General features: G+C 37.7%; 2 protein-coding genes across 5 annotated transcripts; one reads left to right on the top strand and one right to left on the bottom strand.

Moving 5' to 3' along the window:
• The first annotated feature begins 787 nt into the window (after nucleotides 1-787).
• On the top strand, nucleotides 788-10,809 carry LOC104219141 (pentatricopeptide repeat-containing protein At5g57250, mitochondrial-like). 4 transcript variants are annotated; one of them, XR_709171.2, is made up of 8 exons: nucleotides 788-1,199; nucleotides 1,339-1,415; nucleotides 4,539-4,814; nucleotides 4,917-5,234; nucleotides 5,504-5,612; nucleotides 8,591-8,993; nucleotides 9,073-9,171; nucleotides 10,520-10,809. XR_709171.2 is itself a non-coding variant. In XM_009769783.2 (2 exons), the coding sequence occupies exon 1, from the start codon at nucleotides 3,136-3,138 to the stop codon at nucleotides 4,183-4,185; it is 1,050 nt and encodes a 349-aa protein (XP_009768085.1). In that variant the 5' UTR covers nucleotides 1,422-3,135; the 3' UTR covers nucleotides 4,186-4,268; nucleotides 4,539-4,617. The 4 variants fall into 4 exon arrangements, 2 of the variants coding, with proteins under 2 accessions (XP_009768085.1, XP_070023978.1); XR_709170.2 differs by lacking the exon at nucleotides 1,339-1,415; XM_009769783.2 differs by lacking the exons at nucleotides 788-1,199; nucleotides 1,339-1,415; nucleotides 4,917-5,234; ... (2 more) ...; nucleotides 9,073-9,171; nucleotides 10,520-10,809 and adding an exon at nucleotides 1,422-4,268 and having other exon boundaries at nucleotides 4,539-4,617.
• Nucleotides 10,030-13,751, bottom strand: LOC104219140 (subtilisin-like protease SBT5.6). Its single transcript, XM_009769776.2, has 8 exons — nucleotides 13,444-13,751; nucleotides 12,986-13,162; nucleotides 12,647-12,758; nucleotides 11,988-12,552; nucleotides 11,615-11,712; nucleotides 11,188-11,527; nucleotides 10,803-11,016; nucleotides 10,030-10,714 (listed from the first exon to the last, which is right to left on the bottom strand). The coding sequence occupies exons 1-8, from the start codon at nucleotides 13,724-13,726 to the stop codon at nucleotides 10,194-10,196; spliced, it is 2,310 nt and encodes a 769-aa protein (XP_009768078.1). The 5' UTR covers nucleotides 13,727-13,751; the 3' UTR covers nucleotides 10,030-10,193.
• Nucleotides 13,752-17,756: the final 4,005 nt, after the last annotated feature.

Genomic DNA, 17,756 nt, shown 5'->3' with positions numbered 1-17,756 from the left:
GAGGGCGTGATGCAACTGACGCCGGCCTGAGTTTTGACAGGCTGATTGATGAGGGCGTGAGGCGGAGAAATTGAGAAAGAATAGGGAAATTAAAGAGTGAACTATGAATTATGAAACCCTAGTATGTATATACTTAAGGGTAAACTAGTAAATTAGTTAATCCTTATTGGGTTATCGGTTTTACCCAATAACAAAATTGCAAAAACGAGCCCGAACCGATAATCCAATAATTTTTTTTAACCCCGTTACCGAACCGTTAACCCAATAACCAAATACCGATAATCCAATAAATAATTAACGATTCGGGTTATCGGTTTTACCCGATATATGCCCACCCCTAATGCTTATTATGTTTTGTTACCAATTTGTATCAAGATTGTCCGAGTGAAGTACGAGTGGCACGAATCTAAATTTAGTTGGGCTTCTCGTGAATGCTGGGTGAGAAACCAAAAAGGAAAAAATATACAAGTCACAATTTGTTGATCAATTGAGAAAATCATCTCGAAACACACAAAAATAGAAAGAATACTAGCTACATATTGTTTAAGCAGCCCATTTAGCTCTGTTTCAACAATTGTTTGATTATGTGACATTGTTTAACCAAATCAATTTTAAGAAAAAATAAATACTTTTAAATCTTGAAATATTGTTTGACTATAAAAATCTATTATTTAATAAATAGAAAAGATTAAATTAAAATATTTGTAAATTTTAAAAAAAGATTAGTACTATTAAACAGTTGCTTTTAAATGGAGCATTTTTTGATCCCTTTTAAAACGGCCGAGCGTATTAAACACCAACGGCAGCCAGCAAAATCCCCTGTTCTTCAGCTGCCGACCGCAGCTGAACTGTATAGGGAGCATAGGATGCAGCTCTTGTCGGTTCTTTCTGTAGTGAAGAGTGGTTTCACTCCCACCGCCCAACACTTGAACCATTTCCTCCTCTTCCTTTCTCGCCCCAAAAAATTCAAACTCATCATTCACTTATTCGAATCAAATCAATTCAGCGCTGACTCCAAGCCCCCTAGAATCTTCATACAAGCACTTGCCGAAGAGAACAGATTCGAAGAGGCACTTCAGCACTTGAAATTGAATAGTCCTACCCAGGTGTACAAAGACAAACGCCTATATGATTCTTTAATTCAGGGCCTCTCTCAAACAAACCCCGGAAAGGCGCTTTCTTTACTGTAGGGAAAGATGGTATTTTGCTCTCTTCTTATACTTTTTGTTCATTGATTCACTCTTCCTGCACTCAGGGAAGGATCAATGAAGCAATTCAAGTGTTAGAGTTAATGACCCATGAGAAAATTAAATACCCATTTGATACTTTTGTGTGCAGTTTTGAGATTCATGGGTTCTTTAGTGTTGGTATGCCCGAGCTTGCTGTTGAGTTCTTTAACAATGCTGTGAATTCAGGTTGTTTAAAAGTCAATGTTATTACTTACACAACACTTGTGAGTGCTTATTGTCAGAGGCGAATTCAGGATTTAAATTCTATGGGTTCAATTTTTAAGATTTTTAACATTGAACCCATTATATATTTAAAGTTATGGGTTCAAATCTATTATTTTTGCAATTTTAATGAATTTTTACACATAAATTTCTACTCCTCGTCAAAAGTTATGGGTTCAATTGAACCCGTAACTCTCACACTGCATCCGCCTCTGCTTATTGTAGGTTAGGTAGAATTGAGGACGTTTCTAATTTGGGAATGTATGGATTAGAATTGGATATTGTGTTTTACAGTAATTGGATATATGGGTATTTTAGGGAAAGAGCAATTGAAGAGGCACTAAAAAGATATAATGAGATGTTGTGTACTAGGAGAATTGAGTTGGATACAATAGGCTATACAATACTTATTAATGGGTTCTCAAAGGAGGGACATGTGGAGAAAGCAGTTGGGTTCCTATACAGGATGAAAAAACATGGTCTTCAACCTAATTTGGTTACTCTAACAGCACTAGTATTAGGATTCTGCAAGAAGAGGAAAGTGCTTGAGGCGTTTGCAGTGTTTAAGATGGTTGAGAATTTGCAGATTGAAGCAGATTAATTTGTCTATGCAGTATTGATTGATGGTGTGTGCAGGAAGGGTGACGTTGGACGTGCATATGAACTGCTTGGTGAAATGGAGAAGAAGGGCATAAAACCTATTGTTGTCACATATAATACCATTATCAATGGATTGTGCAAAGCTGGGAGGATGATTGAGGCCAATGATGTGTCTAAGGGAATCCTCGGAGATGTTATCACGTATAGTACATTGTTACATGGTTATATTCAAGAAGAAAATGTCATGGGAATGTTAGAAACAAAAAAGAGAGTTGAAGCAGCTGATATTTTTCTGGATGTTACTATGTGCAACTTGCTTATAAAAGCCCTATTTATGATGGGGTTGTTTGAGGAGGCTCTTGCCATATAGAAGAAATATCAAATATGGGCATTACTTCCAGTTCTGTTACTTACTGTGCCATGATTGACGGTCGCTTGAAAGTAGGAATGATAGATGAGGCACTTGAAATATTTGATGAATTTCGGAAGACATCTATACCTTCAGCTGCATGTTACAATTGCACCATCAAGGGCTCTGTAGGAATGGCATGCCGGACATAGCAATTGAAGTATTCGTTGAACTAATTCATTGAGGTTTGCCTTTAAGTACAACGATCTATATGACATTGATAAAAAAGATCTTTGAAGTTAAGGGTGCTCAGGGAGTTTTAGATTTGTTTCAGAGATTGGAAAGACTTATGCATGAAAAATTTGGTTCAATGTGTGGAGATGCTGTTTCTTTCTTGTGCAACAAAGGATTATTAGAGGTTGCAGTCAATCTGCTAATTGTGACCCAAAGTAATGGTTTTGTTCTAAGCAAGAAATCCTACCATCTTTTAATGAAATCTCTTCTCTATGGTGGCCAAAACTTTTTGACTGGACTTCTTTTGACAACATTCCTAAAAAAGTATGGGATGTTTGAGCACGGGGCAACGAAGTGTACTTCCTTTGCATTAAAAATGTAGAAACTGCACTTCGGTTTCTTGCTACAGTGAAAGGCGACACATTTGAGGTGACCTTTCCTGCTGTAGTTTTGCGGACACTGACAAAAGGTTGCCGATATCTGGATGCATATAACCTTGTTATGGGAGTGAGAGATAAGCTACCTCTCATGGATGTGGTTGACTACTCAATTGTTATTGACGGCCTTTGCAAAGGAGGACATATTGACAGGGCATTAGATCTCTGTAATTTTGCCAAGAATAAAGGAATTTCTTTCAATATTGCAACCTATAACTCTGTTATCAATGGCTTGTGTCGTCAAGGGTGTGTGGTTGAAGCTTTTCGGCTATTTGATTCATTAGAAAGGAATGATATAGTTCCTTCAGAAATCACGTATGGTATACTCATTGACGCTTTGTCAAAAGAATTTCTTTTAGCAGATGCTAGGAATTTGTTTGAGGAAATGTTCCTAAAGAATCTTAGACCAAGTACTCGCATGTATAATTCATTAATCAATGGATGCAGCAAGTTAGGTCAAATCGAGGAAACTTTGAAACTTCTCCATGATTTACAAGCTAAAGGCCTCAGACCAGATGAATTCACTGTGAGTGCAGTACTTAACTGCAATTGCCAGAATGGTGGCATGGAGGAAGCTGTTGGGTTCTATTCCGAGTTCAAAATGAAAGGCACACTACCTGATTTCTTGGGTTTCATGTACCTCGTGAGTGGCTTATGTGATAAAGGAAGGATGGAAGAATCTCGATGCATTCTGAGGGAGATGCTTCAATCAAAATCTGTCAGTGATCTTCTTGGCAGAGTTGAAAGCCAGATTGAAACAGAGTCTATTAGAAGTTTTCTTTCTCTATTGTGTGTGCGGGGAAGCATCCAAGAGGCAGTTACTATTCTGAATGCAGTGGTATCCATGTTTTTCCCTGCTAGAAGGGGGTGTGGTGCTGGGAATTTATTAGGGAAACTCGAAGAGCCTTATAATGGGAGAGAGATGGATATAGACTCAAGATTGCATGAGAGTTGGATGCTTGAGAAGGCATCAAACAACCGTCATGACCAATACACTCAAATAACCCAGTTGCTCGACTTCAATTCTTACTATTCCCGTATTGCTTTATTGTGTTCAAAAGGGGAGCATGATAAGGCTAATGAAGTGGCTAAAGTTATTACTGGTTTCACGTAGTGCATGTTTGTCTTTTCAATAATATTTAGCTAGCTTCTTTGGCTATGGTTTGGGAACAACGAACCATACAAGAGCTATCTTAGGTAGGTAATAAACTTGGCAAATCTATATATCTATTTTTAACAAACAATTCAAAATGATTTTTTGACTTTGTAGTTCATAAAAAAAATGTTTTTTTAACTTTGTAGTGGTAGTTTATTTTATTGTTATTCAGAGTGTTTGCTTTGGAAGATATAATTCAATCAATTATATACTTTTAGCATATTAAATGCTATTGTAATTTCTGTTGCACTTTGAAATTCCAATGCAAGTATTTGAACTATCAACCAACTCTGTGTTATTATCCTATGCAGGAGGAATTAAAGCAAGTGAAATGTAAGTTGGAAGCTTCTATGAACCTCTAGATTCCCACTTTACACCAAGAAGAGCAAATCTCAATGACCAAAGCTAGGTGCTTAAAAACTTCGGACGATGGACTTAGCAATATTCTTTCTGAAGAAGTACAGGGGAATTTGGACCTTCTTGCAAAGGCCATTTGAGACTTTGTAGCATTTTTATCTGCACTTTTGCAAACTGTACATGAAAGCTTTAGACAATGTCTCATTGTCACTCCCCGTGTTGTTGCAGAGGTTACTTTTTGCTTTTTCATTCTAGTCAATCTATGTATTTCCAAAAAAACATTTCTTTTCATTCTGAGCGTACCCATGTGTAATAAGTATCTGGATTATCAGATCACAAGCTCCATCACTGGAATGCTGGATTTCTGATTGTTATTCTGGAAATGGATGGAATTTGCAATTTAGAAGACATTTTGATGATTGGGAGATTGAAGATGTTAACTTCTGCTTCAAAAGTTGAGTTCACTGGTGATAATAGAAGAGAGGACTCAGTACATACACAGCCACTAGCGATGAGAAGTTCTCAGTTATATCCTGTTATAAAATGTTGCAAGCTCAAGGAGACATAGTAGATGAACAATGGCCAGCTAAAATAATCTAAGACCAACGTTCCTCCTAAAGCGGCATGTTTTGGATGGTTTGCAATGCATGGTGCGTTTCTCGCACTGTCATGCTCTCATGTCCTTTTTTATTTCTTGAGTTGTTTTAGCAATTTGTATCTATCCTTCTGCATACAATTACCTATTCAGCTATGCAATAGCCAAGGAATGATCATTAGTATTGCAGGTGGCAGGCCTCAAACCTTATTAGTAGTAGCTTGCATTTGGAATGCAAAAGGCATTATTATCTCACTGGCTTCTGTTTCATGTTTTTGTTACCGCATGAACTTAGCATGTGAAGGAAGCTTTTGTCTTCTGCAGTGTAATTCCAGCCTCTGTGCTTGCAGCATATCTGGTTGAGTAGTAGAATATTAATCCCTTTGCTGTGGTTAGAAGAGCTCCTCATGAATTTGAAATCGCTTGCTTATAGGTCAGTTTCTTGATTAAGATTTGCTTCTTTTTTTTTGTTAATAGATTTTTTAGCATTTTATGCAAAAGAAGTTTTGCACGTCTACGAAAGCCATGAGACTGGGGAGGTTTTCAGACTATTGCTTCACTGTATTGATGATTTACATTAGATTGAGTGCTTCTCTCTGTTAACTGAAATAAAGAGGACTTACTTCTATGTTGAGTTCTATCTTCGGTTTTTTGCTAGCTTAAGGGAGTTATTGTTCATAATGATTATACAATGTAACTAAGAGAGAATAGATGGGTATTTAGTGCGTTTGAATTTTGATACACGAAAACACACTGTTTAACACGGCAGATTTCCAAATGCTCAAATGTACATAGTGGTTACTTGATATACTCAGATTTGGATGCCATTTAACTGATCTTACTGCTCTTTAAGCTGGATGAGAAGTTAGGTTGTTTTGTGTGCTGCTCTTTGATAAATGGACCTTGGGCCTAACTCAACCCCAAATGCTAGCTTATAAGGTGAGGATGCCCAAGATCATATAAGGAGACCAAAGACCTCAAATCCCACCGATTTGAGACAATTCAACACCACCTCTCACGCCCCAGACCTGCAAACTGGAGCGTGGACAACATAAATGGGGGTCGAACATTGGTAACAATAACTGGGATGGGCCTGGCTCCAATACCATTATAAATGGACCTTGGACTTAACTCAGCCCAAAAAACTAGCTTATAAGGTAAAGATTGCCCAAAATCATATAAGGAGACCAAAGACCTCAAATCCCACTGATGTGGGACAATTCAACACCCTTAATATATGGTTGTGCAGAAACATCAAGATTTGTTCGATGAAATAGATAATCTGCAAGATGGATATAATGGCTAATAAGGGAAAACATAAATCTTTGGAAACATCTTGTAATATAAGAGCAACAATGATTCTTCTTTTTTCTTTTTCATATTTGCATTTTGTTTTGTTCTTCTTTAGTTTTTCACGGGCTCTCTGCGAATAACAACGTAGCAAATTCTTGAGAGCAAGGAGCATTTAATTGATCAGTTGTGCAGAAGATATAATTATTATTTTTGAGTAATTTATCTTATAACATGATAAATGGACCTTGGGCCTAAATCAACCCCAAAAACTAGCTTATAAGGTGAGTATTGCCCAAAACCATATAAGGAAACCAAAGACTTCAAATCTCACTGATGTGGGACAATTCAACAGCAACAACAACCCAGTAAAATCCCACAATTGGGGTCTGAGGAGGGCAAAATGTACACAGACCTTACCCCTACCCCAAGGGGTAGAGAGGTTGTTTCCGATAGACCCTTGGCTCAAGCAGACGAAAAAGACAATATATCAGTACCAACAGTAGAAAGCATAAAAATAATAACAGAATCAAAAGTACCAGAAAATAGATGAAAAAAAATAACAGTAGCACATAAGAAAGGCTCGGTACTATGAAAAGTGAAAGAGAAGTGTGGACACAACAATAACCACTAGCACTCTAGGACACAACCCTCTCCGACTAGCCTCTCACCCGGTGCGGAGTAGCAAATAGCGCCGCTACCCCCTGTCCTACAACCCTAATGCTAGACCCCCACACTTTCCTATCAAGGACCATGTCCTCGGAAATTTGAAGCCTCGCCATGTCCTGCCTGATCACCTCTCCCCAATACTTCTTGGGCCGCCCTCTACCTCTTCTTATACTTGTCAAAGCCAACCGCTCACATCTCCTTACTGGAGCGTTTGGACTTCTACTCCGCACGTGCCCGAACCATCTGTGCCTAGCTTCCTGCATCTTGTCATCCATCAGGGTCACGCCCACCTTCTCCCGAATATCTTAATTCCTAATCTTATTCATCCTAGTGTGCCCGCACATCCACCTCAACCTCCTCATTTCTGCTACTTTCATCCTCTGGATATGCGAGTTCTTAACCGACCAACACTCTGCCCCATACAACATGGCCGGTCTAACCACGGCTCTATAGAACTTACCTTTGAGCCTCAGTGACACCTTCTTGTCAGGACTCCAGATGCTAACCTCCGCTTCATCCACCCCATCCCTATACGGTGCACAACATCTTCGTCAATCTTACCATCCCCTGAATAACCGACCAAAGGTACTTGAAACTGCTTCTCTTGGGGATGACCTGTGATTCAAGCATCATGTCCACGCCCACTTCCCTCGACTTGGCGCTGAACTTGCACTCTAGGTATTCTGTCTTAGTTCTGCTAAACTTGAAACCCTTAGACTCAAGGGTCTGTCTCCAAACCTCCAGTCTCTCGTTAATGCCGCCTCATGTCTCATCAATATGGTGCGTCAGTGCGTCCATCACCGGGGCAAATAAAAATGGGCTAAGCGCAGATCCTTGATGCAGCCCTATAACAACTGAAAAATGCTCTGAGTCGCCTCCCACCATCCTAACCCGGATCTTAGCTCCCTCATATATGTCTTTAATCGCCCTAATATAAGCAACCGACACGCCTTTCGCCTCCATGCATCTCCAAAGAACCTCCCTAAGTACCTTGTCATACGCTTTCTCCAGGTCAATAAACACCATGTGTAGAACTTACTTCTTATCCCTGTAATGTTCCACCAACCTCCTAATAAGGTGGATAGCGATGTGGGACAATTCAACACTCTTAAAATATGGTTGTGCAGAAACATCAAGATTTGTTCTATGAAGTAGATAAACTGGAAGATGGATATAATGGCTAATAAGGGAAAGCATAAATCTTTGGAAACATCTCGTAACATAAGAGCAACAATGATTCTTTCTTTTTTCTTTTTCATATTTGCATTTTGTTTTGTTTTTCTTTAGTTTTTCACGGACTCTCTGCGAATAACAACGTAGCAAATTCTTGAGAGCAAGGAGCATCTAATTGATCAGGCAGAAGATATAATTACTATTTTTGAGCAATTTATCTTATGCATGTAGCTATCACAACAAATGTAGAAAAATAACCTGTTAACTTTTAAATTGAAGGATGTATGTTAAAAAAGGGTAGTCCGGTGCACTAAGCTCCTGTTATGTGCAAGGTCCGGGGAAGGGCCGGACCACAAGGGATCGTACGCAGCCTTACCTTGCATTTCTGCAAGTGGCTATTTCCACGGCTCGAACCTATGACCTACTGGTCACATGACAGCAATTTTACCAGTTACGCCAAGGCTCCCCTTCAACACCAAGGCTCCCCTTCCAAAGGATGTATGTTACTATTCTCAAAAAAATAAAAATAAAAAACTTTCAAAGTGCAGGATGTAACAGCATTCTGCTCTTCTGATAAGAATCCTATCCCTTCTATGCTGGTTTTAGTAACAGAGAAACAGATGAGATCAGCTACGTCAACGTTGGAATAATCTAAAGGAAATATCCTCACCATCAACCCAAGGTACGTTGTCAACTGTTACTGTCAACTGTAAAGGAACTTTGTTAAAGAAAGTTTCTGATGATATTTTTATAATCTACAGGGTCAAATTGTTATAAATCGCTACGTAGATACAAAATCATATACCTCCCTTTGTAGTGTTGTCAATGATACATTTCTAGCCATGTCCTCATGTGAGCGGGTATTAATTTTTCCCTTTTCTTGTATTGTATGAGTGATTCATTGGCTATTTATTTAGCACATGATAGAGTAAATTAGAAGTTTGTGATCTCTTGTGCTTCAATTTTTTTCCGTCTACAAGGAGATATAGGGTGTAATTAGATGTATAAGAGTCACTTAAACCATCATGTTCACTTTAATGACTCAACATCTTGTCTATTTAGTCATCAATGTTATTTAGAGACTTAAACTCCCTCTACATGACACCTAGAACATTTTTAAACGAGTGAACAGTTAGCTGCTTAGAATTAAGAAGCTTCTTTTTTGTTATAAAAAAAGTGCTGACATGACGATTAGATCAATTTCATTCATGAAGAAGAGGGAGGAGAATCTATTAATATCAAGGACCTGTGATCCTGATTTATTATTAGCATCAAGGTTAGGGATATCTTTTTCCAAGGGAAATTTTTTAGAACTAAACAATTTTTGGTGGAATTACAGTAGGTTCACTTCACTCAAGTTCTCTCTCCTCTCCTGTAGAAGCTCAACTTCTTCACGTTCATCATTTTTGTTTCAAAAGAATGTATCTGGTGCAGGGCCTGCGGGCTAGGAGCAGCCATTAGTTATTGCCCCCTCTGCCTGCAGCGTTGTTGCTGTAGTTTTTTTTTTTTGTGTGTGTGGGGGGGGGGGGGGGGCTATTTATTATCATTATCGAACTTGGGTGTTTGTTTGAGGCTTAGTTGTTGTGTTATCATTATCCCAACTTTTTGGGTAGCAGCCACTTTTTAAGTGTGCCCCCTTCCGCTACACTATGGAGACAAGGCTGGATTGTTTAAATAATTAAACCAATTACAAGTCCAAGATGTATGGAGCAACAGGATATATAATTACTTCTTTATTTCACATGGTACAAATCTTTTGGATGAGTATGAAATGCAATTACATTTATAATACAAAACCAAACAATTTTTTTTTTCCATTTAATATTATCTCTATTTAATAACACAAATATGTTGGGCACTTGTTCACAATCGGATGATTTAATTATGCGGATGATGCTGCAATGGGACTTTGAACCACATGGACTCCGTCACTCCATGTGTACCGACCAAAGGCAAACTCATTTCTCCTTTCAACACTTTGTGCTCTAATTGTTATATTGAAGCTAAGTTTCTCTCCCAACTTGCTGAAGCGTAAAGTTTTCGGAATGATGTCAACATCATATCCAGGAGGTGATCGCATAGCTAAAACATAAGTAGAATTGTCTTTTCCAACATTTGTAACAACTCTTCTGACGGTCCTCGATCCTTTGATGTTAGCTATTGCAAGTGATGGATAGTTAAGGTTACTTGCTTCTGGTACTTCCTCAGGACAATTGAACGAGGAATCTAGGCTTATGTTTTGACTACAAAGATAGAGAAGATAATCCTCATACGTTGCATCATAAATGAGTCCAGGATCTACTGCTCTTGATGGTCGGAAATGGCCTGCTCCGTACTCAAAGGGGTTTGCATCATTACCAGTGGCATTTGTTATTGGTCTACCAACCAAATTATTGATTGTTGCTGCAGTATGAGGAAAACAAATGTCAGAGAGAAATTCTTTAGAAAAAAATAACGAGGACAATTCTTTACGAGAAGAGTAAAGCATTACATGTTGTCATTAGAGCTGATCTGATTGCAGCACTGCTCCAATCTGGATGAATGGATTTTAAGAGTGCAATTACAGCTGAAACATGTGGGCAAGACATGGATGTCCCAGACTGCATATTATACTTGACGACACGACGATCCTCTGGCAAGTTCAACGGAGAGGATGCTTCACTCCATGCGGCTAGTATGTTTAATCCAGGAGCAGTTATATCCGGCTGCAATTAATGTAAAAGTATTTTTCAGAAAGAGTTTACTTGCCTTCTATATACTGTCGGTGTAAAAAAGTTTTAGTGGAAATTGTTCGTAAAAAGTAAATTACTAGTAGCCTGGAAAATAAGGCAGGTTGTTTGCTAAAATGCTCATTTTTTGGTGCTGATATATATTACCTTGAGAATGTTAGGATCGACTATATTTGGTCCTTTGGAAGTGAAAGGAGCCATGACTGGTGCTGACTTGGTACCAATCAATGTTTGCCCTGGGAGAAGTGTTGCCATTGGATTTTTTTCAGTCTGTATATATGTTCGGATTGTATTTAGGCCATATGAAAAAGCAACTGTTGTGGAATCCAAAAAAGGGGTGACTTGTATCTCATTAAATGGAGTTCCTAAAATAGCTGCAACACCTCCAGCTCTTTTCACCTCCATTGATGCCTGCATACTACTGCCCCTGCAGACGACAACTTTTCCTCTTACAAGATTTCTTGAAAGTGTACCAGGAAAACATAGTCTGGATATTCCATAAGAGCAGTGAGATATTAGTTTCATTAGCTACTGATTAAGAAATAAAAGAATTAAAAAGTAAAATGAAAGTTACCCTGTTGTATTGCTTGCCGTAGTTCCTCTAATTTCTACATCTCCTGCATAAACCAAAGGATGCAACCTACTCCTCCTTATTGGAGTTACTGTTTGCCCCTGTAATTTATAAATAAAAAACCCCAAAAAGTTAATAAACTTATAAAGCCAAAAAAGGAGGCAATTTTACTTGTAGAATTGGATTTAACTACTTGAAGTTAATCTTGATAAGGGTTATATCATATACATTGGCAGCGTAAAGATACTATTTAATGATTATAAGAGAGTGTAATTATCTTATAAGATATCTAATTGGCTAAACATTTTATATACCATTAGTGCATAGAGCTTAAACTGTCGTGATAATTGACAAATGAATCAGAGTCGATCCATACCTCGACGATCATTCCATTTCCGAGCATAATTGGAGATGAAAAAACACGATCGATACTACTAGCACCAACTGTGATAATCCATGGAGCCACATTTCCAACAGTAGATGGTGTTGGACCATCATTTCCAGCACTACAGGCTACTACAATATTCCTCTTCAGAGCATGCAAAGATCCAATTGCAATACCATTTTGTGTATAATATGTTGTTCTAGGTTGAGACCCAAGGGAGACACTGAGTACATCAACTCCATCAGCTATAGCATCATCAAAAGCAGCAATAATATCATCTGTGAGGCATGTATTTCCCTCAGCTAAGCTCTGATCTGGAACTGGCCAACATACTTTATAAATGGCAAGGCGAACATTTGGAGCACCTCCTGTTGCTGTACCTTTTGCAAATCCACCAATTGCTGATGCATTGGCAACTCTTCGACCACCTACTGTTGCTGCTGCGTGAGTACCATGACCATTTACATCTCTTGGTGAACGAAAGTCCCTCGTCTCGTTAAGAGGACCAAAATTTGCCTCGTAACTTTTTAAATAATATCGTGCTCCAACTAATTTCCTTTTGGAAAAAACATAACAAAAGTTTGCACTGTCAATATATATAAGTTAAATTAAAGATGTAATATTTTGACTGATTGGGAAGACTAGTCAACCTGTTGCAATGGGAGGAGTTGAAGGCAACACCTTCTTGGCAAATTCCTTTCCATGACTTTGGAACTGGTTCCATTCCTTCATCATTGAAACTTGGAGATTCTGGCCACACCCCTAAGTTCAACAACCCAGAGAAGAAAATAAGGGGAAAAGAAAAAAGGGCCTTGATTTGAAATCGATACATTAACACACACACTAGAAGAAGAAGAAGAAAAGTTAAGACGACAGTGATATTCTTGACCCAATCTTCCTACCATATATACGTACTAAGTCAAAATATGAGTACTATAATATTCAAATTAGAAAAAAAAAAAATTTAAAAAATAGAGAAAATCTCTTACCACTGTCCATAACCCCAACAATGATATCCTTCCCATAACTAGCATTTTGCAACAAATCTTGTCCAGAATTTATGAGTGAAGTTCCTTCCATCAAGCTCACAAAGTCCCAAGATCTTGTAGTATGAGGCTTTATTTCATGAGGATCACTGTGAAATACTGATATTACCCCTTCCATCCCTGTTAAAAAAAACAACAACTTATATTGATCAAAAACAACGCGAGTAACCTACTCTAGGGCAGTCTGGTAGTGTTGAGACTTAATATAATTAAGTGACTAAAAGTATGTTCAGCTCTTAAACTTTTGGGCGGGGTGGTCATACAATCTATTGTGGTATCAGAGCCGTCAAGAGGTTCTGAGTTCAAATCTCATAAAGAAAAAATATTTAGTTTCATGTCTTTGACTCATGAAAACGAAGCAGGCCCTCACGATAAGTTCATGTATACGTTTATTTACGAACCTGATATCATATCGGCTTCTTGTGGCGTTAACAAAGCAGAGAAGCCATTGATGACGTTCTTGTAGCTGTGAACTAGCGATGTTTTAGCTTCCTCTTTGGAAGTAGCCTTGACAGAATGAAGAAATGAGCAGTGGTGATCTTCTATTTCTTTCAAAGTCTTCTCTCCACTGTGCTCGCCAAGGTACACTACATAAACCTTGGTTTCTTCAGTAGATGAAACAAAACCATTAAGGAATATCATGAGGAAGAGCAAAAAGAAAACTACAAAGTTATGATTCTTCATTTTAAATGGCTTGTTTTGATTTGCTTTGTCGGGTTACTTGAGGGTTTTTATAGTCCATATATATATATATATATATATATATATATATATATATATGTGTGTGTACAATAAATGCAACATGTGATCATTAGTAAATTAATCTTGATCTTACAAGTCAGTATCTATACGTCTAGATATATAGGAAAGAGTCTATGGCCAAATATTATGACCATTTCCTGTCAAAGCTAGCTTTAAATTAGTTAAGGAATTTTAATCTCATACGCGTCTAGCTAGTAACCTTCGATGAAATAGTAATACTCCATCCGTTTTAATTTAGATGACGCACTTTCTTTATTAGTCCGTTCCAATAAAAAATGATACATTTTTATATTTAGAAACAATTTAACTTTAAACTTTTCATTCTACCAACTTTACCTGTAACACTTCTCAAATTTATAAAAGTTTCGATACTATAGAAATAAATTATTACTATTTTTATTATTTTTATCTTGCCTATAGTGAAATATGCCTATATATATATATATATATAACTGGATATACAATTATGAAAATATTAATAATTTTAATATTATTAATTATTAAAAGTGAGTATCATTAATTATTAGTTAAGTTAAAAAAAAAGGGGAGCGGGGGGAAGGGAAGGGCCTAAAAGCCCATAAAAGGGCTATTGGAAAACAAAAGGCTCCAAGCCTTAAGAGAAACAGAACCCACGTTCTGATTCATCAAAAAGGGTGGAAGGCTTTTGCCTTAGACGAAAAATAGAACAGTACGAAATAGAGGCTTCTAATCACGCAGGCAACGGAAAATCTAGGGTTCTTTACAAATCACTAATTCTCGAATTCAGGTATATAAAATTCCCTATTGTCAATTACCCTACAGTAGTAATAGGTGAGAACTGAATAGTTATTCCCTTCTCTCTCTATATCAACAGTAAAGTTCCGTGTTTAAGTGTGAACGTTTAAAATTAATTAAAATGCACTGATTGTTATAGAATCCATTTTTTGACTGGTGTCAATTGGACTGGGGCCTACTATTGGCTCGAGAAGTTTTGAGGTGAGTTGATAAAACCCTTTACTAAAGTGGTTTAACTCACAAAAGCACGCATACAAAGTGTTTGATGAATTGCATAAAAGAGTTGATATATACTTAATTGGAGTGAGTAAGAACATATTTGCTTAGAATTATTTTCTAGCTAAAGTTTAGATGATTAATTTGATATATGTGCATAAATTCTCAGAATTTTGTGTTATTCTTATATGCCAGTTTCATGTTGAAAATTCATGAAGGAGAGAGAATCTTTATAAATACTTTTGAATGTTTATTTCATTCTTATGCCATGCCTTACCTTTAAGGATACCGATATGATTATGTGTAAAAGGTTTAGACTTGAAAAGTCACAAGAAGAAGTTTTAGAAAGAAAAGATTTTTGGGAGTATCCTTTATTCTAAGAAGGGGTCATCGTCTAGGCCGAGGGTCCTGACCAAGGCGTTGACTTCCTGAAACTACTTGTGCCAAAGTAGGGGGCACACGAGCTGAGGGTCTCATTGCTGAGAATTTACTTAGCCATGATAAGCTATGATACATGAGCGTTGAGAACCATAAAGCGAGTGACACTTCGTAGATTGGGCATATTCGATCAGGTTGGGATTGAACCTGTGCCGATCACACTGTGACTAAGACAGAATTAAGTCAGGATAGTTGGAACTCCCAAAGTATAAAGAGAAGTAATTTTTTTTAGAAAAAGAAAAGAATTTCTTTTAGAATATTCATAAACTGCTATTATGCAATTATTTTAGAATTGTTCTTAGAAGCTTTATGTTTTCTATGCATTTATATTCTTTGCTCGTAATGTGTATTGTATTAAAGTTGCATCCCCTATTGTTGAGACTCACTGAGTACAATGGATGGTACTGACGTTCTCTTTTGGGAACCTACGTTGGTCTGCGGTACAACGCAGGAACCGATTTTGCAGGCGAGCAGGCTACGGGTTAGGATTTCCTTCTCTTCCAGTACTATTGGTGAGCTCCGATTTTGTTCGTGGAGTATTTCTTAGAGTTATCTTTATTTAGTTATTTTTTTGTTTACTTAGAGAACTGGCCAGGAAATCTCATGTCCTGAGCAATGCGTCAGTTTACCAGTAGAGGCTTCATAAACATAGTCGTTGGGTTAAGATTCAGATTTTTTTGATAATAACTTAGCAGTAATTTAGTAGTTACTATGAATAAAGTTTTGGAGTTAATTTATTTAAATATTTAAATTAATTAATAGTATTTGGTTAGAGTATTGCCTTATTGCATATAAAGTTTGGAGTTATAATAGATTTGATAAGCAGAGATGGTTCGCTCGGTCATGTTTAATGATCGAGTGCCGGTCCCGGCTTGTTCAAAAAATGGGTCATGACAAACTTTGTATCAGAGCCTCAGGTTTATGGAGTCCTAGGGGTCTATGAAGCCGTGTTAGTAGAGTCTTGTTTATATGTATGAGGTACACCATACTTATAAATAAGAGGCTACAAGCATTTAGGAAAAGTCTTATTTTTTTTTATACTTTAGATCGTGCAGTAGAGTCTACCTCTAAGAAATTATCTAATGTTTTCTTTTCTCCAAAACTCACAGAAATGGATCGTACTCGCAACTCTGACACCGACACTCAGAATGCTGCTCAAGAAACTATTGCTACCATTGTGGCTCAAGGCAGAATTAAAAAGTCTCCAACTCAGAAAAGGAAAGGTAAATCCACAAAGGGTGTTCAAGTACCCCGGGTTGAACATGAAGAAGGGGTGGAACGTGATGATCAAGTACCTCAAGATCCAGTGCCGCCCCCAACAGCAGCTCTGGCTCAGGTAACTATATCTCCCGAGGTGGGTCAAATGTTTAATGCTGTCAACAGTGCTATGGAGATGTTTAAAGCCTTTATGGCCAACCAGAACGAGAGAAGAGATGTGATTTCACCTCAATCAAATAGACAGAACAATTTTGAGTCCTCAAAAGTGAATACATTTTTTAAGTTGAGTCCTCCAATGTTCCATGGTTCTATAGTTGATGAAGATCCGATGTTGTGGCAAGAGGGTGTCAAGAAAGCCCTTCGAGTGATGAAAACATTTGATGATGAAGCTGTGGAGCTGGCTGCTTACTAGCTTAGAGATGTGGTTGGCGCTTGGTTTGAGATGTGGGAAAAGAAAAGAGATGAAGATGATAGTCTGCCTATTTGGGAAGAATTTGAAAAGGCCTTCATGGCTAACTTTATCACAGAAGAGGATAGGGACGCTAAGCCTACAGAGTTCGAATAGCTCAAGCAAGGGAATAAAAGTATACATGAGTGCTACATGGAATTCATAAGGTTGGTTAAGCATGCTCCTCACATGGTTAAGAAAGAAAAAGAAAAGATTCGCAGGTTTGTTGGCGGTTTAGCTTACCACATTAAGGATACGACATCAGATGCAACAGTAGGGATGATGTGATGACCCAAAAAGTCATCACTTAGGTTGCAATGAAATTCTACATTCGGAGTCCTTAAAAACCTCCCTTAGTACCACCTCGATTTGCGTGTGCAGTCCGGGCGTGTAGTCAGAAAGCTTAAATGTGAAAATCTGTGAAAAATGATAAGTTTTGACTGTAAATGAATAAATTTGACTTCGGTCAACGTTTTGGGTAAACGGACCTAGACCCATGATTTGACGGTCCTAGAGGATCCGTAGGAAAATATGGGACTTGGGCGTATGCCCGGAATCGGATTCCGAGGTCCTAAGCCCGAGAAACGGATTTTTTTAAAGAAAATTATTTTTGAAATTGTTTAAAGAAATTTGAAATGAATTTTGCTTAGAACATGGTGGTATTGGGCCTGTATTTTGGTTCCGGCGCCCGGTACAAGTCTTATATATGATTTAAGACATTTTTGTGAAATTTGGTGAAAAACGGATGTCATATGACGTGATTCGGACTTAAATCGCAAAATTTATGTTTAAAGAAATTTTGAGAAAATTTCATTGATCTCGAGATTTAATTTGATGTTCATGATGTTATCTTGATGA

The sequence above is a fragment of the Nicotiana sylvestris genome, chromosome 2 (genome assembly GCF_000393655.2).
Source record: "Nicotiana sylvestris chromosome 2, ASM39365v2, whole genome shotgun sequence".
Lineage (NCBI taxonomy): Eukaryota > Viridiplantae > Streptophyta > Magnoliopsida > Solanales > Solanaceae > Nicotiana > Nicotiana sylvestris.
The sequence above is the reverse complement of the archived record's forward strand: the minus strand, read 5'-3'. Positions and strand labels throughout refer to the sequence as shown.